Genomic DNA, 22,352 nt, shown 5'->3' on the forward strand with positions numbered 1-22,352 from the left:
CTGCTTAAGGAGTCCCAGCCTACGGGGGTGTGTGTGTGTGTAAAAAGGTGTCTGGGGTAGAGTTTTTGTTGTTGTTCTGTTTTGTTTTTATATTGTGTTTTTGGTTTTTTGCTGTGTTTTGTGGGTTTTTTGTTTGTTTGTTTTTTTTTTTATCTGCATCAGTTCCACAGTCTGGTCTGGTCTGGTTCTGCTGATGTATCTCTGGGACCAGCGAGGGTTTGCTTGCACACGGAACTGAGCAACAGGAGGCTTCAGAGCTGCTGAAGCTAATTGTCACCAAAACTGATGTTTGCTGAACTGCACCCTATTGCAAATGTATGTGTTTGTGAATGTGGAAGAGCCTGTTTTCTGGTACCGTGTGCATCAGTAAGGGAAGACTGTGGTTCATTTATCTCCTCCTTTAGGCTTGCCCTGAACGGGTCTGCAGCGTGATCACAGTGTCAGTGCTGACAAAGGGGGAACGGGGAGGCACAGCCAGGTGATGAGAGAGGGGAGGTGACACGGGTGTTGGCTTTGAGTGGCTGATGATGGTGTGGCACCGTGTCCTTCACCCAGCTGGCTGCAAATGACTCGCTGCCTGTCACGTTAAATAGTGTGCACATCCTTTCAAGTTTCAGAATTGGGCATCTGCTTGTCTTGCCTTGCTCTTTTCGTGTGGTAGGCCTTCCTGTTGTTTGCCTGCTGAATAGCGTTTCCCCAAAAGACAACTGCAAACCCTTGTGTGAGTCAGGTTTGTGTGTGTTGTGTTCCCCCATTCCCTGGTTGACTCGTTAGGCATTTGTGTTGTGATAGTGCCTGGGAATCGTCCTGCAGCCCTGGCTGCTGACGGGCAAGCTGCTGTGGATCCCAGTAAGGTTACGCTCTGGGTCTTTTACCAGTTTTGATCCTGTGTTCCAGCCTGGAAATCTCAGGCCCTAGACCCAGTCCCAGGAGGGGACAGTCCTGGCTGTGCCGTTGTGCACATCTTACCAGGGTGCGGTACCTCTGCCGTGCGCTGCTGAAGCTTAAGCCTCCAAATTAGCAACAGTGACAATAAGTCTGGTTTGAATAATTCATTGATTTGTCTGTGTTCCTCCTCTTTGCTGCTGACTTTCCACTCAGCTGTAATGGCAAAAAATTCTCGTTGGCTAATTGGGTGTTGTCAGAGCATCGCCCTGCAGCTGTAGGAGAGGTGTGTGTGTGCCTGCTACCGAGGAGTGATGGGATACAAGCTTGATAATACTGGACTTTGTACAGGTGGAAGGGAGCAGGGTGTGAGTGTGTGTGTGTGGGGTGGGGTTGTTTTGTTTTCTTTCTGTTTTTGTTTTTTTTTTTCACCCCCTCCCTCCACCAGTCCATACAGCTGATACCATTCTGTCACTAAAGGAATGTGCTGCACACAAAAAGCTCAAGGGCAGGCAGTGATAATGAAAATCACAGCCCAGCAGGGAGTGTCACCTTTGAAATTAAAGATCAGCGGTAGAGATGAATAACAAACCTTGTTTAAGAATTTAGTGCCTTTTTCTGTGTGTGTCACTCAGCGTTACTGGGAATAGTTTTTCTGATGACTAGCTTTGACTTCTCAGACAGTGTGAGGTAGGTGTGGGAGCCGTCGCTGAAGCTGAGTGCCATGGCACGGAACGGTAAGATCCATTTAGGAAGAAACTGGACCTAAACTGGTCTCTGCTGTGTTGCGCCTACCCTGTTGGAGCTGCAGGCCACTGCTGAGGGGTGGTCCCCTGTCTCCTTTCATCAGCCACTTGCTCTCGCTGTTTCCCCTGCACGGATCCAGCCCTGCCCTTACTACAGGCTCCATTACACTCTGGCGGGATGAGCTGATGGAAAGCAGTTCCACGTTTTGCACTTGCGTGTGGTTTTTCCCTTGGATGGATCCGTGCTGGAGGGAGAAGGTAGGGTGCCGGAGCGAGAGCATGGTGAAGCTGCCCCATCAGCTGCTGCCTGCAGTTCCAGGCGTGGTGGCAGACCCTCTGCTGTGCTGCAGTGGAGCTGTGTGTGGGGCGGCTCTGTGAACTGGATCGCTGAAAATATCTGGGCTGGAAAAAAATGTTCCAGTGTTTTCACAGCCGCCCTGATCTGTAATCTGACTCATGCTGCCTTCCCAGGGCAGCGGTGCTGGTACAAAGGAGGGGGTGGTGAGCAGGGGAAACTGTTGAGCTGACTTTGCCAGGCAAAACCTCCTCACACCCTGAGTAAGCGCCCAGAAATTCGGCAGTGGTGGCAGAGGTTAGGGGATTTTCTCTGATTTAAGAGATGCTGTCGATGCAGCTTGTTGGGAAATGTTTGTGGGGGATGACTAATTGCTTATAGAAACTTCTCTAGTAAAGAACAGGTTTGAAAACTTCAGCAGACTTCCGATTTCTCAACACCCCTGTACCCTCCCCAGTTCTAAACCGACATGGAGTGGGGAAGAGTGAATAGTGTACAACTGGGAAATAATTGACTTGGTAATTTCAAAAGTACTTGGGTTTCTCTACTGCCCAGCAAAAAACCAGAAGCAACGACAGAGTTGGCACAGTTACATCATTTTTTCTGTGCTTTTCTGCTCACACAAATGCCAAAGGAAGCCCAGCTATGTGCTGTTGGGAGGTGAGGTGGCCTCACAAGGTGAGGAAGACCATAACTGTACAGCGTTTAATTGTGCAGCACGTGGTTATTACAGAATAGCAGTTTTCTTCTGGGCTTTACCCTTTGAAGTATAACTTGCTACGAGTGACAATTGGTACTTGTTCAGTTTTCAGACTGGCTTTTGTTCAAAGCTCTGACCCATTGGATGCAATGTAAATCATGAGTTCAGTTAACTTACACTTTTTTCCTTAGTATTTCTGTATGAAAAGTGAAAGTTGTCTCTTACAGTGCATCTTAAGACCGCAGTAGTCTTTATTTTTCATATCACTGAATTATCTGAAAGGTAACACTTGAAAGACAGAGTAGCTGTTCAGGATTTCTTGCCCTCCCCCCAACTTCTATCAGCAGATGAGTGTGGATTAATGTTCCTGTTCTAGCCAAAGTTCCAAACTAGGATAATTCAAATTTATCTACCTAAAATTCACCCATCAGTTACAGTCGGACACAGTATTGAAAGCTTTTAGTGTGCCAAGGGAAATCCGTGCCACCACATGCAACTCCAACTCTTGTCCTTCATGGCAGCCTTAATATATATGGAGATGATTATCCTTTCAAGTCTCAGATATGTGACTGAATTGTGTTTCTTCTGGGAATTTAGGCAAAATATCTTACCTCTTGGTATGCAAGATTTATGGGAAATTTAATCACCCTTCTCCCCAGACATCCATATGTCTACTTTTGTACTCTTCCTTCTTTCTTTTTCCCCTTTCATACTGCCTTGCTGCCTTTTTTTTTTTTTTTTCTTCCTGCTTTCAGTTAACCTTTGAGTGCCTGACTAAAGCTTTTTACTGTAATGATCAAGACAAGGACCGGAGGTGGGGTGCTTTTTGGTCCCTTACAGTGTATTTATCACAGATTGATAATAATAAAGTTTCTCAACATATTTAAAATATTTTCGCTTAATTTATTTTCTCCTTCCTAACAGAACGATCCAGATCCACAGAAGCAGGACAAGTTTGTATTAGGAATTGTGAACAAAATATATGTACTTTTGTAGTAATTATTAAAGATAAGACAAAACTAAGAGGAGCAAGAAAGAAAACTGAATATAGGAAGATATTGGCCACATGCTGCTATAGATGTCAAATTGAGTAGGTACTATTTTTAGAGCATAGGAAGAGGGTGAGTATATTTTACAGCAGGAAATGATGGCTTCATAGATATGAACAGATCTATGAATAACAAGAAAGTTCCTGTTCTGAGTATTTTGTTTTGTCTCATTTCATGAGTGAATGAGAGTTTCCTAAAAATCTGCACTGAAAGAACTTTTCAGTGTTGGATTAAAAGTTGGAGGGACAACTGAAAACAGACTTAGGGAGCATTGGGAACTTTAAAAAAACCAAGGCACTGTGGAAAATTCTGAATAGCTTTCTTAGTAAAAATTAATGGATTTTAATACCGCTTCTGCAGTTGAGAAACTTTCTGATATTTTTTGTGTAGCACCAAAGGGCAGTTTCCTGAGGTTTTGGTGTCAATTTGCCGTTTACTTCTTCGAGCTCAGCAATATTATTAGTGTTTGACTTGTGAAATTCTAAAAAGCTTGAGCTTTCAAGACGGCTTTTTCTTTCCCCGGCTGGATTTCCACAGGGTTGCAGGTGATTACCTCTTGTTTGCATATCTGTTGGCAACAAAGCCCTTCGGTACTTGAGCTACGAGGTGCTCCGGCACAGGGTGGCCGCTGACCCTGGGAAGCTGGGGATTGGGGTCTGCCTGGGTCCGGCCGCTGCTTGTTAGAACAAACAGTCATTTGCAACACACTGTAGGGTTGTTCACAGGTCTTTAAAATGGAAGCTTTTAGAAATGGTTGGCCCTTGGAATTTCATGTGTACTGTTCGGAGGCTGCACTGGATGTGGCTTGTAGCACTGCTCTGCAGCACAAGTCGAAGCTTATGGGGGGGAAAACTGTAACCATTCATATTTTTCTTCTGTACCTCACAAAGCATCTTTCTTTAGGCGCTCAGTAGGCTTCAGAAAGATTACAGGGTTTTATTGCTAACTTCTGTTCTGTAGAATATTTATGCTTGTTAAGTAGGAGCAAAATTTCTGAGCTGTCCAAGGCTGAATTATCTTTACAGAATGTAAAGGCGTTGCTTAAGATGTTGCTTTCTCACCCAGGATGCCCTTGGCCTGCCAGTTTTCCTTGCAGGAGGTGGGGATCAGCAAGTGCTGACCCAAGGGCCAGGGTGTGCCACGAGCTTCCAGCACCCACCAGGGCTGCAGGAAAGCTGTGGGCTTGGGAAGGATACGGTCGTCAATTTCAGCAACAGCGATTTTAGGACCGGCTATTCGTTTCTAGCAGCAGCAACCCTTTGCATAGGTTTCACATAAAGGTTTGTTTCTGGCGGCGTGGATGTGTATGGCTGTTTTCTTTTCTGCTTCCCCCCCACCTCTCCAGTTAGTGCTAGTGGAAGGGTTATTTCTTCATTAATGGTTAGGTGACAGTTTGAAACTGATATCTCTGCAGGCAGAAATAACTCTTCCCATCTCTGTCCACTTGCTGTTGCGTCTAAGCTGCCCTTACCCTTACTACGCTGTGGTGAGCTGATCTGGTTGAAAGATAATTACACCAAAATACCGAAAATGTTTGGTTTTAGCTTGGGCCTCCCCTGACTTGGCCATGTGCGCACGCACAGACACCACTGGCCCAAAGCGAGAAGCAGCTCTCAGGGAAGCAGTGGCAAGGCAGGTGGCTGCATTGGCTTAAACTGGGTGAAATGATGGTAGGGCCGTCTGCCTTGTTGATTCGAGTGAAAGCCCAGTAGTCCGCTCTGTCCCAGAAAAAGCAAACACTGGACTCTTTCGCATGTACACATAGTGCTGCTTCAGCCACTGGGATCGCTACGGCATCCGCGTGCTCCCTCCAGCTGTCGTACTGTGGGAACAGTTTGTAATTGCCTAAAACTTAACTGAAAGGGCAATAGGATATACCAATGCAAGGCACCGGTTTACCAACATAATTGTATTCCCCTATGTATTCCAATACAGACATTTTGGATATATATTTTTTTTTTTTTTTTTAACTAGTCTGTCTGTTTGCATAATAGAACTATTACTTACTAATGTCAGGGCTGTGTCTGCTTTGCACAGACTAAAGCCAGTAGGTCATCCTCCTGTAACTGTCCCATGTGGATGTTGCCTTAGATGCTCCAGCAGAGTGATTGCATGTTAATATATTTATACAGACCCTCCTACACACTATCATGGGAACCGTTCCCTCTTGCATTTGTGCAGTGTCCGTAGCAACAGTTGGAATCACTGTGTGGAAAGGCAAAACGGTTTGATTGTGGTTTAGGCAGCCAAGTGAAAGTGCGAGTCCCTGTTGCAACCAGATCTACAACTGTCTTGTCTAGAAGTTCTGGATCACCTGTACTCATGCTTTATAAGGATTACCTGGAGCAATTTGGATCATCTTCTTTAATGCCTAGTTCCTTTGTTAACTCAGTAATTGAGTATATTTTGGATCTTGGACCACACTTTTTTTTTTTTTCTTTAAAAATCCTTATGTAGTTGTTAAGGAGGCTATAATGCTCTCCGTGTTTTCCATTTAGTTTTGTGTGACAGTAAACTTAATAGCTACTGAAACTACATCAGCCTTGTCTGCTCACTTGCGTTGTGGGAGATGGGTTTCAAAATGCAGCCTTGGTAGCTCTTGCTTCCCCTGCTGCTTCTCTGAGGCTGGGAGGAAAACAACAGACAAGCTGTCCTCTGCAGATCTCTTTTTATATGTGCTAATATATATGTATATTTGTGAATGTCCTTATACTTTCTTGATGAATGGAACGACAGTAATTGGGTGCTTCAAAGAAGACTTGGTCCTCATCTCACCTGCAAAGCACAAATTTTCTTACCTTGTTGCTGTGGAAGCTGAATGACACAGTCTTGATTTGGGGTAATATTAAATGAAGTCTAGCTGTACAATATATGAAATATTGCACAGCGCAGGCTTTCCCTTTTCCTTACCCAAAGTGTCACTAGCATTTGAGCATGAGGCAAAGACGTTAAAATGCGAGGTGATTGAAGGCACTAGCTGGCAGGGCTGCAGAGCCAGAGATCTTTCCTCTCGTGCAGCTGGCCCGCAGGCAACTCTTTGCTGCTGTAGCAGCTGGAAGCACTTTGCTTTTGGCTTTTCATAGGCTCTTGTCAACCGCTCTTTGCAGGTGTATTGAATATGGAGGTGCTCTGGACAAAGAAGCTTTACTGGTGAATCTTTCTAGACAAGGTGTAAATTAAGTTAAACCCTGGGGGAAGAGGAGCGCAAATTTGTGACAGGCTGAAGGCAGTGGTTTTGAGGGCATCCATGTGCCATGCAGAATGCTGGATGCTTTCCTGGTTCCTGTGGGGATGCTGCAGCTGCAGTAGCTCACATTGCCTTTCTTGGTGTCTAGAGAAATGCTTATCATCCTCCACAGATGGAGGAAACCTAGGGGACATTAAAGAGGCACTTGTCCCACTAGCCTTGTGCAAGATTGATTAGCTTTTCCTAATCCATCTTTTTGATCTCTGCTAACCATCTTGTCTCCAGCTGTAACATCATCTCCTCTGGATTTATGGACCACTGCCTGGGGAGAGAGCTGCCACTACAGGCAACCAAGCTGTTCTTTAAAACCAGGGGCTAGTGAGACTGACCTCTTTTTGTTTTGCGAGTTAAGCAGATCATGTGTTGATCAGAATTCCGTAACTCAAAATGACTTCTGTTGGTGTTTAGTACTTGGGAGCCGGTGTTACTTAGTGGAAGTACTGGAAGTAGAATGGTATCTAAAGACAATCGCTAAGAGGTATATGAGTGTTGCCATTGATTTATTTGTAACCATCTTGTTTCGGGTTTTGTTTTCTTTTAATTGTTTGGATTCATTAGGTGGACAGCGAAAGGCTTGTAGGAAAAATCTTCCTCCTCCTTCACAAATGCTTGGCTGCAGCTTGTTTGCACATTCCTGAAGAGCTGCTTTGGCCATCCAGGCTGTTTTTGGGGGCATAAATGTGGTCTAACTAAACTGGCTTTGCAAAGGTAAGAACTGCTTTTGCTGTGGGACAGTTTAGTCTCAGGCAGTCAAAGCTATGCATAAAAATGTTCCTATCTATGAGGAGCAGATAAGGAGTCTTGGAGTTCTGCGTATGGTGCTTTGAGAGCTACTGGTTGAAGGCGCACGAGCTGTATTTCTGTTTTCAAGATCCCATCCAGATTTTCAAATCGTTTGTTCTCCTCTCAGGTTTGCAGGCTTGGGCTTTTTTGCTACCTTTAGTGTGTAGCACTGTGCAGACTGATCGGATCTCACAAGGATCCTGCTCTGCGTGGGAGGAAATGAAGTTTAGTGTTCCCCCCTGAGCCCCAACTTACACTTATCCCCGAGGAGAAGCATAGTTTCATAAGAAGGACCTAAATTTAAGAGGGTGTAGATTTGGAAGGGCACTAGGGTGTTGTTCCTTGCTTCAGGCAATGATGGCAGACCAATTTAATTGAACATGTTCTTTGTGTTTGAGGAAGAAACATATGTTTAAATGTATTGCTTTAGGTTAGAGGTTCACTTTAGAGTATGAATTGTTGCACTGTGAGATAACTAGTCCTGCACAAACACACCTGAGAGGATACAGTACTGGAATACAGAATTATATCAAAATAATGCCATTCAGATATCCTAAGGGATGTTAACTTGAAAAGATCATGTAACCAAAACAGCCACACCTGGTGGAAGGGTGTGCAGTGCTTTGTGTTCAGGGTGCATCCCAAGCCTTTCTAATGGCTAGCTTGTGGCAAAAATGTAACAAAGAGTAATTTTCACTTTACCTTGCTCATGCAGAGTGTTCCACCAAAACTTCTGATTCAGCCATTTTTATTCAAAATTTGGTGCTTTGTAGACCAAAGTTATGTATAGATAACTGAAATGAGTCTGGTACTGTTCACATGCATAGTATGAATGGGGCTCCTTTCGTTTTCTGACGTAGGTGTTAAGAGTGATAGCTGTGAGTATTACTGAGAACTTACAAGTTCTGGTCCTATTGATTTTTTTTTTTGTTCGTTGTTTTTTTTTTTTTTTTTTTTAAATTTGGGTTAACAAACAAACAGTATTTGACTGTAGAAAATGCTTGCATGAAAATACATGTTGGGAAAGAGCTTTTGGGCACCGTCTTGTTTGGCCTTTAAAACCACATTATAGGGCTTCTGATATTTGTGAGATACACATCCGAGAATATGAGATACACATACAAAATGCCTTTTGTACGGAGAGGGCTGGCTGACTCGAGCTCTGAAGCACGCAGAAATGTTCATTATCCCCCCCTGCCCCCCCCCACCAGAGAGCTGAGCCTAAACTGCAGGAAAAGTTCCTAACTGAGAACCCTCGGGGTGGGAAACTTTTGGAGAAGAGGTGAAGGGAAAGATCAGCCTCTTAAAAATTGCCCTACAGCCTAATTTCCGTGTCCTAAAGGGCAGAACTGCTAATGCAGCTTGTTGATTTCTGTAGGAGGACTCAGCTGGGCATGGTGTGTGAGCAGGAGTCGTGCGTGCCGGTAGGGCTTCTGGGCACTAGTGTACTAAAAGTAATAGCAGTGGGTGTGTTTCTGGCTTCAAACTCCTTAACTCTTGTGATTAGAGTTGTAGTAACATGTGGATGGAGAAATCTGTTGTAAGAATCGGAACTGTGAAGCTGTTCAGTTTTGCTGGCTGAGACTGTTCTCCGCTGTTTTCCATAGAAAATTGGATTCTCTTACAAGTGACTTTTGAAAAAGTGTCTGCTTTCTTTCCATTATTTTTCCAATGAAATGTCTTGGCAAAAAGTATTGAATTTTCTCTGGGAGCTCACATTTCAATTTTAAATTGAACATTTAGGTTGAAAATAAGAAGTCTTTACTGTAAAGTTCAGCTGGAGAGAATTGACTGCAATAACTAACTTTTAATGTGTGTTTAGTTTTTTTCTTTATTATAAACTTGTTATGAATAGCTTTGGGCATTCCCAATAATTACTATAGGCTGCAACTTTTTACTTTAAATACTTAGTGCATAGACCACAATAAAGAGATAAGGTCTTGTCTCATGAAATAGCTTCCATTTATGTGGCTCAAGATTCCAAGGGCCTCTCAAACTACATAAATACAAAGAACATTGCAGAAGTACAGCCAGGCCAATGAGCAGCACGTAGTATGCTTCCCATCAGCGTGTAGGGGAAGACAGAGGGAGAACAGCTTGGATAGAGTCAGAGGATGAATGGAACTTCTCTTCGTGACAGAGGGTACGGTGGTATCATCTCGTGACTGCAAACAGAACAGATATGCTTCTTGAGACTCGTCCAAAAGGCTTCTGCACAGTGTATTTCAGGGTTGATAGCCAAGTCTGTCTGTAGGAGGCTCTTTACCAGGATATTTTACTGACAAAGCACTGCGAGGACGGATGCAGATGCACATAAAGCTGTGCTCTCACAGATGACTCTCTGCCAAAGTCAAACATGACGTGCTCGTACAACGCGCCTGCACGAGAGGTGTAGCTGGCATGCTGGTGTTGGTTATGGGTCACTGCAGCCTGAACAAATTAAAATAAAAACAAAAACAAACCAAACCACCAAAACCCACCCCCCAGCCCAACCCATGGCTGTATTGGAGAAGCTTCAGGCCATCCTTGAGCGTGTTTTGCCTGGTGGCCGAGGTGGGTGTGAGGTTTGTCCGGCTGCGGTGGTTGCAGCACAGCCAGCGGGAGCTGCTGCCAGTCCCTCCTTGGTTTCAGTGTTCAGCCACTGGGGCTGTAGAAGAGTTTGGGTTCAAGCTGCTGCACCGAGCTCATTTGTGCGCCTGGCCAAAACCAGTGCCTCTGCTGGAAAGGGTGATGGGCAGAGGTGATGCTGGTTGGAGTGGGATTGGTGGGTTTGGTGAGGTTTCTGTTCAGCCTGCCTTTTGAGTTGCTGAAGACTCCCTTACTTATCACTGTCGGAAACAGTTGCACGAATACAGATGTGATGGCTGGTACTGTTTAATGTCTATTCTTAATGAACTTTACAACTGTAATGCTGAAATGGGACTGAAAGTTTCTTTGAAGAAGGAGAAACTGCTTTGGATGCCCTTTAGCTCTTCCCCCCCCCCGCTTCCCTCCGCTGTTTTCCATGGCTGTCCCTGCTTTGAAGAAATGTTAGGTGATCATCCCTGATCTTGTTTGCAAGACTTGCATGAGATCTTGGGAGCTTGTCTGCTTGGACCATATGTCTATAACATATACGTTGGTTATAGAGTATAGTAAACTTGGGAAGTGTTCCAATGCTAGAAGTTTAGCGGCAGTAAATATGGAACTGTTTTCAACTTCATTATTTCTAGATAATGACACAAACTAAACTCAGGAAAGGCCCCATCTGGCTGGAGTTCCCACATGAGGTTGTGTTAGTAAAACCACTCACTTAAATTGGGTGATCTGTAGTTGTAGATGTGCATTGTGTTGTGTTTTTTTTTTTTTAAATTTATTTTTCACTTTTTAATCCAAGACAAAGGAATCTGTTAATTAAGCAATTTTGGTAATTCATGGGGAGGTTCATGAACACCTATAGGACAAGGGGTTTCTCCATGTATTCTGCGACCACTGAAACTGTCTAAAACCATCAATGAAGAAAATAACTTCTTCAGAGAAAACGGTTATGCTAGAATAAGCATGAATTCACTTTTCCGGTGTAATGTGCTTATGTTGATAAAGCATATTCTTACTATACAGGAACACAGTTTACTGGGAATGCTAGATCAGCCCAGAGGGTTTCTGCTGTGATAATTCTGCGCGTAGTGAAACATGAAAATTTATAGGGGATGTTTATGGATGAGCTGACTGTCTTGCATTGTTTTTATACTTTGCAGATAAGAAATGAAAAGAAAGTCAAGTCCTCCTCCTGTATGCTTCTTCTATATGGGCACGGAGAGTCAGGAACAGATTTCAGTTCAGTTGCTTCCCTGTTTTCTAGGCGAAGGTTTGTCAACAGAATGACTTACCTGACATCTCTGAACTTAAATGGGGTGACTGGTTATGGGTGCTGTTGGTTTCTATTGGACTGGGGCTGTCCCAGTCCTGGCCCAGCGTGACCTCCCAAGGACTGGAGGCAGCCCAGCCCCAGATCTGTTCCGCGTGGCTCGCCGTGTTCGGGGCATTTGTGGAGCATCGGCATGTTGTTATGAAACATGACCAAGGTAACACTCAGCTTCTAGGACACAGTGTATTCGATCCCAAATGTCCTGACTACTTTTGTTGGCTGTTTTCTCTTTTTGATACTGTCAGCTGGCATGTTTTGTTTTTCTTTGATTAGTCTCTCGTGTGATTCCTAGCTCTGGGGTTAACTTTTTGCATTCTGAAAACAAAAGCTTTTCCTAGTAAAATAGGAAGTGTTGCTTCATACTCTTAATGTAACAGACTTCAGAAATGTTTGCCTCTCTACCACTCTGTCATGAGACTTTTATCCAGGTATCTGAAGGGCTGTGTGCAGTTTTCTTGAAATGAGAACTTCTACAAGATTGGCTTATCCTATGTGTATAAACTGGTCGTACATGGGGAAATCTGTTTCCTTATGCAAATACAAAAGCTGTGATACTGATAGAAAAGGCTTCTGTTTGACTTAATATTATGTCCTTCCATGTCTTGAAGAAATAATTCCAGCTGTTTTCTGTCATCTGTCCATTAGTGTTTCTCTTCTTGCGTTCCCTTCCTTCCCCTGCCTCTAATCTCTGCTTTCTGTTGCCTGTTCCTACCCTTTGCTATAGAATTTCCCTCTGGTAACTCTATAGAAGTGACATTTCTGCAGCAGAAGACAAGGGAAATTATTTGGGAGTGAGTGAGCCTTTACACTTTTAACTCTGGAAGATCCTTAGATACTAGACTCCTAATTAAAAGGTCAAAGCCACTTCAAGAAACAAATGTCTAAATATAACCTCAACTTTGTGGAGATGGACTCTGGTAACGAAGGCTTCGCAGGATGGATACAACAATATAGATAGGAACTCCTGTAATTTCCCTAAAACAGAATTTTTTGTAGCATAGTGCATATACATGCAGCTCCAGGGGCTTTATTAGCATGAATTTGGAATGGCTTGCTAAACTCAGTACTGCTTCTGTTGCTCCTGAGAAAACTCCCAAATTAAAGTCAACAAACATCTGTGCCTTACAGTCTAGTGTGTACGTGCAATGCACAAGTTTTAATGTGTTTTGTGCATGTGTGTTTTATTTTTCAGTTCACTAAGAGGTCGGCATATTCAGGCTGTCTCTTTTTTTTTTTTTTCTGTGCGCTGTGAGGTTTTTTTCTTTTACGCTGATACCCACTCCTACTGTTTATTTGATGCTTTATTTTAGAAAGCTATTCACTGGGCTAGGATCTTGCTGCCCATATGGAGCTGTGAGCCTGGACCAGATGCGAGGTGGATGAAATCAGCTGTTCATTGTGGAACTTGCAGTTGAGTTCAACTGCATACCAATAATCCTCAAGGGTATCAGCTACACAATTCCTGACTTCAGGAAATGACAAAGAAATAACTAGAATGACAGTTCCTTCATGTAAATCTTCTGCTAGTTCATAGCAACTTGCAAAATGTATTTCCTTAAGCCTTATTTTTTTCTTTGAGGGCTCATTTTGATGGGTTTAATGGCCTGAGTGGCAGTCAAAGACTCCTTTCCTGGTATGCTTGCCACCTATATTCTTAAAAAGATGGTGATTCCTGAAATCTTCTGACAAACAGTACACCTGATGTCTCTCTGAAAACATCTCTTCTTTTCTTTTTATTTCAGGACAAACACCATGATGCTGCTCATGAAATTATTGAGACAATTCGGTAAGTGTTCAACGCAGATATGGCTAGACCTGTGTCTTGAGATGTCTTGAGACAAGATGCAAAGGAGTGCAGAAGTTACAATTATAATTCAGCAGCTCTAAATTATTTTTGAGCTGAATTGATACTGCTGCAATGCAAATCTCCCTGTCAAACAGACTTTGTTTTAACTTGCCATAGTCTATTCCCTTTTGAACAGAATTAAAAATAAGTAGTGAAACTCAGTTTCAGTGCTTATGGCAGCCTGTATTCGATCTTTAAAAAAAGCAAGGTTTAGTAAATATCATTGGCATGATGTATAAAGTTCTGATCTTGCATATCCTCTTCCCCACCCTCTCCCTTTCCCCCTGTTGTCATGTTGCAGCATTGCTAGCATTTGCATTATTTGGGAACGATGTCCCTATTGGCGTTCCTCTTAATTCTGACCAATGTGGGGAAAATGGGAGGATAAAGGTGAAAGACAGGTATGGAGAGTAGGAAGCCTGAGCACTTCCCAGCACAGGCAGTGGTTATGACATGGCTGGCCGTTATTTCAGCAGGCTTAGGAGGTGTCTTGCTGCAGAACAACTTTTATTAAATGCTAACACAAATTCCTCAAACACCTGAGGGACGTTAATGTGTTATCCGCATTAGATTGTTTAAAAGCTGTTCTTGTTAACTGTTTTAGATCCTTACTGTACGGGCTTCCCTTGTCTGAGGGCTGTATCTGCAGCGGGTTGTAAAGGCTGGGTGGTGCAGATACAGGCGAGGTTCAGAGAGTGATGTTTTGCCTGCAGAGCCACCTGTGCTTTGGTCAGTCACATACAGCCTTGGAAAAGGCAGTGAGCCTCGTCTGCTCCCAGCATGAGCGTGACAGCTAAGTGCTTGCGTGGTGGTGTTGATAGTATCACTTTTATGCACATGAAATCATAGTATTTTCCCATGGTCTGTGGTCGAGAGAATGTGTAATGGGGCTAGAGCTGAGAATTTTTCTTCTGAAGAAGTGTCTAACTACAAAACCTTGACACAGGGTGCTTTGCCATCACTACTTCCAGTTCACTTGTACCGCTGTTAATAAGATCTGGTGCCTTGGGAGCTTGTGGCATCGTTAGTCAGTGTGATTATTGAGAAGACCCTTTCTAAAGGGATTTAAACAGATGTGGTGCTGGAAGTGATTGCTGGAGTCATTGGTGCTAGGGCTTTCTGTGCTGTGCTAGCTGAAGGCAAGGGGAAAACTGGGTTAGAAAGTAGTTGAGCCCCAAGTAATATTTCACAACCATGTTTTAAGCAAGATTGCAGTGAATGCAGTGTGTTAGAAGGCTTTTGTGCCTGCCTTGTGCAAAGTAACCGCAATGTGGTTATGGAAGTGGTGGGTAAAAGAATGCAAAGAAGTATTTATCTCTTCAAGCCAGTGATAGACAGCTTTTGACTGCCCATTCCTGAAATTTAAGAGAAAAAATTATTTAGATCAGAGCCCTAACCTTTTTAGGGAGACAGGAGATATTAGTCAGAAGAGTCAGCCTTAGATGTAGAAGTTCTGTCCTTTTTTACTTGCCTGTATATTTATTTGGTAAGTGTGAATCTCACAAAAGGAACCAGACTTGCTGGATCTCTATAGTCATTATTATTCTTTTTTTCCCCCCACAATTTTAACATTGAAGCACACATCAAGGTGCACAAAGAAGAAACTGTGCTGTTAATACTGGAATTCATCCTATGACATGCTCTGAGGTTATTTGTGGTGATAGTGCTTTTCCATTTTAATGCTTTTGGAGGAAAGTGTGTGCAAAGCTTATGTGGCTTTTAAGCTGTCTTTGAAAGGAAATAATCTTCCAGTGTTCCAAGAGCAAAGATCTCTTCTGTGAGATGTCATCATCAGACGTGTGGCAAGTGGGTGCGCGCTTTCCATTTGTAGTGGCAAGAACATACAGGGCTTTGTTAACTCAGTATGTAAAAGGAATCTTTTATCAAAATAACTTTTGAAAATCTGGTTTGGCTTGGGTCATGTAAAGTGTAAGAGCAGTTTAGAGCACTACACAGAGGAGAATATCCTTGGGGTGAGTGGTTGGTGGCATTGTTTTGGGGTGATGTAGGAAGTGTCTTATCCATATTCAGCTTTGTCAAACCTTGTTACGGTATCAGCATTCTTTTGAAATATTGCACTTCTGCATTACATTTTATGTTAGATTAGCATCAGCCATGGCTTTGAGTATTGTTAGATGCATTGAATACGTTTATCACCTTGTTTTGAAGTTGTGCCATTTCAAGAGCTTTATACTACTGCCAATGTCTATGGGCACCTTGCTGTTTATTCAATACAAATGTGAGCTATTGCAGCTTTCCAATTAGCATTTTGTGGTGTCTGCCTTACTCCTAACAATACTGTGATCTTTCAGGTCTGCTGCAGTATTCTGTCTTAATATATAGCTATGCCAGTCTAGAATTGAGACAGGCTACCTTACTATACTTAATTGAAGGCGTTTTTATTTCTTTTCTTGTTCCAGATGGGTCTGTGAAGAAATTCCAGATCTCAAGCTTGCTATGGAAAACTACGTTTTAATTGACTATGATACAAAAAGGTGAGAGGAACATTTTTTTTCCCACCAGGAGGACAGGCCAGCACAGTTTATAGTGAATTAGTTTGTAACTGGTTATTCTTAGACATCATGAACTGAAGTTTTCTTTTAGAACTGGCTTCAGACTCTGTGGAGTTATTTTGGTAGGAAATGTGTAACAGCAATATTGGCAAAGGCTGTTGGATTAAGGACATAATTGGAAACTCCACACAGCAGAAAGTTGAGCTCTGCTGTACGTTGGTATTACTCATTCTGAAACAATGATCGGTATCTGCGCTGTTGGACTGTGTCCAGTGTTAGGAATCTGAATGACACTGAGGTTTCTGGTTTTGTAGTAGCTAAGAATTCCTGTTTAGAAAGTGGCATGCCAAAGCTGTCCGCCAGTGCCATGTTCTCTGCCTGCCGTGCCTGTAGGAGGTTAACCTGCCCCATCCCTCCTCTGGTTAGGATTCGGTGCAAGTGGGATGCTGTTTGGGTGAGGGGCTAAATTAAAAGGCAAGCTATTCATCCTGGTCTTCTGAGCAGTTAGAAGTCATTTTAAGATGCTTGTGGTTACATGTGCATATCTATTCCATGAGTAGCTTAAAATGAACGTATAGTACGTGGCATTCACCTTGAGGCTGGGAGAGGCAGATTCCAACCTGCGGTGTATCTGTGGAGAGGTCGGTGGATGTGCATTGACTTGGCTATACTGAGACTGGAAAAAGAGATGACCCTCAAGCTGCAGTTTACAAAAAACTCTTTGGTTGCTTTCATGGGAAAGACTGAATTGGTTCAAGTCCACAGCATGACAAAACTTTCAGAAGGAGGTTACAGATGCAACTACATCGCTGTAATTAATCACAGGCTATTGTCCTGAGCACCAGATCTGCTCAATCATGATCTGCTTTATTATGATCTGCTTAAGGTATTTCTTCCTCCTGTCTTAATTTTAGTTGTTCCATTGCAAGATGTGTTGGTTCCTCTTTTCCCCCTGACAGATTCAAAAGGAGAAGTCAGGGTTGAGCATCCCTTGTCATCAAATCCATTAATTTGGATTTGTGGATTACTTCCAGCGACTGTAATGCTGTAACTTTTGTAGTTCTGGCACTCTCCCTGGGCACGTTTACCTGGGGAGCATCAGTGTGGTCAGCAGCAACACCAAATAAAAAGAGAAACCCATCTGTTCCCAAAAGTCACACCTCACTTACCTTTCTGCAACCTCTCAAGGAAGTAATAAATCTGTAATTTTGGTAATGATTTTACTCTTTTTGCTTCCCGTGAAAAACATTGTTGGAAAAATTACTTGTGGCAAATAGACTGAGACATGGATGTGAATGAAAAGCAGCAGATTATAGTAGTGCACAGGCTGTGCAGACAGAAACCCATTTCAGCCTCTTGCTTTGTCTTAATGTGGACATGAGCATGGGCAGATGAAAGCTTGAAGTGGAAGTCAGCAGTACTCCTCTGAGGTGTCCTAGCCAGCACAGTGGTAACGAAGATCACAAGAGACTGAAGAGCCACTTTCTTCTGATGTCCCCCAGCCCCCCCCCTCCACCCCCCCCTTCTGGATTTGGGAATGGCCATGATTTAATTATCTTACTCCTGTAGCTCCTTACTGGGGTTTTTTTGCTGCTGCTTTGTGGGTCTGATTATGTAACGGATGATATTCCTAGTAATATCTTTTCTTCCCTGGCCTGAGATGAATTTATTTAATCCTCTCAGCTTCTGTCACTAAGGCAGCTGCCTGAATTGACTGTAATCCCAGCCCAGCCCATAAAGCAATCAGTGTGCTTTTCTGATGGGTGAAATTTTAGATTGTATCCTGGGTCTGTCTGCATTTTCAGTTCCAGGGTTAATTTCTAGAAAAGTATCTACTTGTCTCAGGACCAATGATCATGGAGGGATGAGGGGACAAAGGAGAAAAAGTTACAGATGTTTTAAATTTCTGTGCAGCTGAGAATATGGAAAAGAAATAATAGACTATGAGAATACAAAACTTTGTAATAAGTCATACTTCGAGTTCAGCTCTTTTCCCATTAATTAAAGAAAGTAATACTATTTGACATATACTCCTGGTCTACTGGGGAGGTTTTTTTTAAAGGAAACTGTTACAGAGTCCTAAGGCTGTGTATATAACCACGTGTTCTGCAAGAAACAGCCCCGAACTGGCCACCTACTTACAGTATGTATGATGACAAAAAAAGCACAAGGTTGTACCTGCAAACCTGCGTTTGAGCTCTCTGAATTTAACTGACCCTGCGTTCTTTCTCCCCGCGTAGCTTTGAAAGCATGCAGAGGCTTTGTGACAAGTACAACCGAGCCATTGATAGCATTCATCAGTTGGTATGTATTTACCTTTGTTACCCACCGTCACATTTAGCTGGTTCGAATTCACATGTAACAGACAATATCCCGAAAGCGGTGACTGACTTAATGCTGGATGGTAGGTTAGTCAAGTTAGCCTGCTGTTAGTCTAGTTGTACCATCAGCATTTAGCACTTCCATTCTTTGGGGGATTTAAGTCTGATATTAAACCTTATTTCCTTGATCACACCCAGGCAGTCAAGGAGTTAGTATTGGTGGAGGGACATTCTTGTAGGAAGAAAAGAAAAATTATGTGTTTTCCCCCCTAACTGCAGATTTGTAAGCTATTACTCTTTAGTGTGCACTTCTGGCACCATTATTTTGGCACTTTGAAATAGCTGAGTTACCTTTAGGGGAAAGCATGTAGATGTTTCACGGGGATTTATCATATAGATTTACTTTTGCATGGGGAAATCTATGGCTTATGGGTACTTAAATAATCCATATGAACTCTCCCGTGTATTGTGGAAGTGATCCATGGCTTAGGAATTTCCTTGCTTGCCACTCGCTTCAGCCACTCTGTTCTGCAGGATCACTCTGGCAAAACTAGCATGTAATGTCTTTTCAGACGAATTTAACAAGCTTTTTTGGTTTTCTTACCCCTTATAAAAGGTTGAGCTAGAGGAAACAAAACATGAACAATGAATTAATGTTACTGTTTGGTTTAATGTTGAAGGTATAGCTGGATTTTTTTTCTCTGCTGTGCTTGTGGGAAGTATTTCAAGTGTGCAGTGTTAAGACAACAATACTTTTTTTGCCAGGCTTCCCTTCTCTTTGTGTGTTTACAACTCCCTAAAACTTGTGCTTGTTTGGATTCGGGTGTCCTGGTGTGTATGTTGGTTAATAGCTAAGAATTTGAAGCTATTCAGCATTTGCAGTTGCTGTCTGAAATGGCAAATGTGATTGATTTAATTTTCTTCTTGCCATCTGAATCTCAAACAGAGAAGTGTTCGGGAGGGATTGTGGAATTGTCGTTTTTTGGTTTGTTTTTATCAAAGGGAGAGATGGGCATTTTTAAAACTTAACAACTTTTATGTTTAGGACAGGGTTTTTCTGATGAAGAAAGGAAACTTGATTTTCATCTCTTTCCTGCCACTCCCTGTTTGAGTACATATGATCCCTCCCATCCTACGGTTCCTGAAAGAAAATGAAACTGCTCTTGACTGTACAGTCCACAACAGTTCAGTGGCGATCACTAAACAAAAAATGAGTGAAAAATTTTTTACAGCTACTCCAGCTCTATTCGGTATTCAGCTTTACATTGCCTATTCATTTTTACATCTCTTTAATTTCCCCTTTACCGCTTATTTCCAGCAGACACATTTGCAATTACCTATTCGTTGAGGTGGGAAAAAGGGTAGGGTGTTGTGTGATTTCTTTAGTGGTGTTCACTGTTTTTATCTTTGCAGAGCACCTGCAGACCAGCTTGTGAGAGAGGGGATGGGAGGGCATTTCTCTCATTTCTACGTTACGCCAGTGCAGCCTGGGTTTGGTGATGTTTCCTTGTCCTCACCGTGGGTTCATACCTTCTTCCTGCTCTTTACCTTTAGTGGAAGGGAACCACGCAGCCGATGAAACTGAACACTCGTCCCTCCAACGGGCTCCTCCGGCACATCCTGCAGCAAGTCTACAACCACTCGGTGACTGATCCAGAGAAACTCAACAACTATGAGCCCTTTTCCCCAGAGGTTTACGGAGAAACTTCCTTTGACTTAGTGGCCCAAATGATAGATGAAATTAAAATGACAGAGGATGATTTGTTTGTTGACTTGGGCAGTGGTAAGTGACTAGTAACTGAAGTGGGTTTTGTTTTTCCCTTTTTGCTTGCTGTTTTTCCCTTTCTTTAAAGAAACAAACAAACTGAAATTCATATTTGGAAAGTGAACTGGGGTGAAGGATTGTTCCAGGATAAGCACCTTTTCTAGATAATCCCCAATGATGCCCTTGCTTTTTATGACAAGATTAAATAGGCCCAAACGGACATTCTAGATGTTCTTCCCTGTGGTGTTAGTGAAATGTTGGTCGACAAATGCAATAAACCGGTGTGACAGAAAACTTGGTTTCTGTTGCTGTTGGTGGATACGTTTGTAAAGAAGAAACTATTAAAAATGTTGCTTGAAAGGTAACAATAGCAGTTCCATTTCTAAGGATTCATCTGTTTTCAGTGGATTCAGTTTATGTCCTTCATATGTTAAAATGAGGTTTCTTGACCCTTCCCATGCCAGCGTGAAGCACTTGGTGGGGAATCTGAAAATTAAGCAGTTTTTTCCCTCTGACATACTCTTCTGTGTGTCAAAAAAGACTGTTGTTAGCTTTAACAGCTGCCTTGTGAGACCCCACAACATCTAGCTTACAGCCTACAACTGATCTCGTGAACAGGTTAGAATTTTAAAAGGAAATATATGTTTCTAGTTCGTAAAGAAACCAGAGATGACTCAAACACATGTGGAAGAGATATACTAAGAAGATGATGTTCTTTTTGTTGCTAAAATCTGGTACAGAGCAGGAAAGAAGTAATAAGAATTTTCCCTTTTACTGGATGGTTGTAAAGTTTTAAATGAAGTATGTTTTGGTTTTGTTGCTTGTATGATACAGGACTTCTGAGAAAACAATATTTCAAAATACATTCAGTTGGTAAACCCGAAATACATTTTGAATTTAAATACAGCAGGACTGCCATCCCCTGCAAAACTTAATACATCTTCAGTCAGGGAATTATTATTTTTTTTAACCCCCCTGCCTCCGTCGGTGGGACCTATGTCTGAAATTTCCTGTTTCAGTGACTTATGTTCAGATGAGACATTTGGAAAGACATCAGACCTGACAAACTATTTTCCATCTGGAAGAAAAAAATTGCCATAGATGCTTGCAATTGTTTGTTCAGGAAGGTTGAGAAAGATCATATCTGAAGTCCTGTAGGGCTGCTAATCATGTAACAAGCTCAAATATTAGACACTTTTACCTGCTATCGTCAGAAATAAAATCAGGTTTTTATTGCTAACTTCTCCACTTTATACTGCTGGTCAAGCTCCAAGATTAAAAACTCAGTCTGAAAAGCTTGTATGTAAGGAACGGTTTGAATTCAGAAGCCTTTGGCTTCTAGTGTTTGGAGTGCTGAAACAAAACCAGGAGTTAGTTGTTGAGTTTGTACTTCATTCTTTTTTGTACTTCATTCAATTTTTGTAAATTGTAATCAATGCGGTATCGCATGCAGTATAAATGAAAACGCTGTCATAGCATATTAGTTTTACCAGTAAATGTGATGCCTTTCCAATAACGATGTGCATCTGGCAGAGGCTGACAGCAGGGCTAAGCCCCCCACTGGGGTGCTGGGGCTGTTCTTGTTAGTTTGTGTGAGATGCCAGGGATGAATATGTGGCTCATTGCAGGAGGAATTTGTGGAGGTATGCATCATCGTTAGGCAAACTGCAATTACAGTGCAGTTAAGTTCTTGCAAAGAGAAAAGGCAAAGACAGACAAGATTAACAACTTCTTACGCTGTATCGTATGCTATCTGACAATGCAGTGTGTTCTTCATTGTCCCTTTAGTCTTTGTCCTCCTTGCTCTTCAGAAATAAGAAACAGCAGAACAGTTCTGCCTCACATCTTTGGTTGTCCAGGTTCTCCCCCTGCATAAATTTGTACATCCTTACCTGCATGCGTATGAAATATGCATACGTGTGCAAAATGCGAGTTGGTGAAAAGACCAAAAAGCAACCAAAAAAACCCTGTCAGCACTAGAGTTCTCGTTGTGCCTGACAACATGATAGTGGTAATGGTTTAAATGCAGGAGTTCCACCCCTGCAATTACCAGTGCCGCTGGCCGCCGGCAGCCAGCGGCACGGAAAACAGCAGTATGTTTTCTGTTTCTGAAATGGGCTCTCCTCTTAGATCCACTCTTGTTTCCCATATGGTCATCTGCAGAGTGATGAAGTGCATGGGTGAGACAAGAACCCATTTTGTGTTAGTCAGAGACGAAAAGCGATGTATCAACGTCCTGTGGATGAATATTGGATGTTTGAAGAAAATCTTAATTAACTGCTTTAACAAATGTGG

The 22,352-nt window shown here is 42.5% G+C and overlaps 1 protein-coding gene across 11 annotated transcripts in view; it reads left to right on the forward strand.

Moving 5' to 3' along the window:
* Positions 1-22,352, forward strand: part of DOT1L (DOT1 like histone lysine methyltransferase) — a 76,698-nt gene that overhangs the window by 4,000 nt on the left and 50,346 nt on the right. For 10 of the 11 annotated variants that reach the window (XM_055707749.1, XM_055707750.1, XM_055707748.1 and 7 more), the window contains exons 2-5: positions 13,355-13,398; positions 15,879-15,953; positions 18,212-18,275; positions 19,847-20,075. In XM_055707749.1, coding sequence (XP_055563724.1) covers positions 13,355-13,398; positions 15,879-15,953; positions 18,212-18,275; positions 19,847-20,075 — 412 coding nt within the window. Of the gene's footprint in view, positions 1-13,354; positions 13,399-15,878; positions 15,954-18,211; positions 18,276-19,424; positions 19,543-19,846; positions 20,076-22,352 lie in introns of those variants that run through there. The other variant, XM_055707751.1, reaches the window with a different exon arrangement.

Source organism: Falco cherrug, chromosome 4, assembly GCF_023634085.1.
Source record: "Falco cherrug isolate bFalChe1 chromosome 4, bFalChe1.pri, whole genome shotgun sequence".
NCBI classification, from domain to species: Eukaryota; Metazoa; Chordata; class Aves; order Falconiformes; family Falconidae; genus Falco; species Falco cherrug.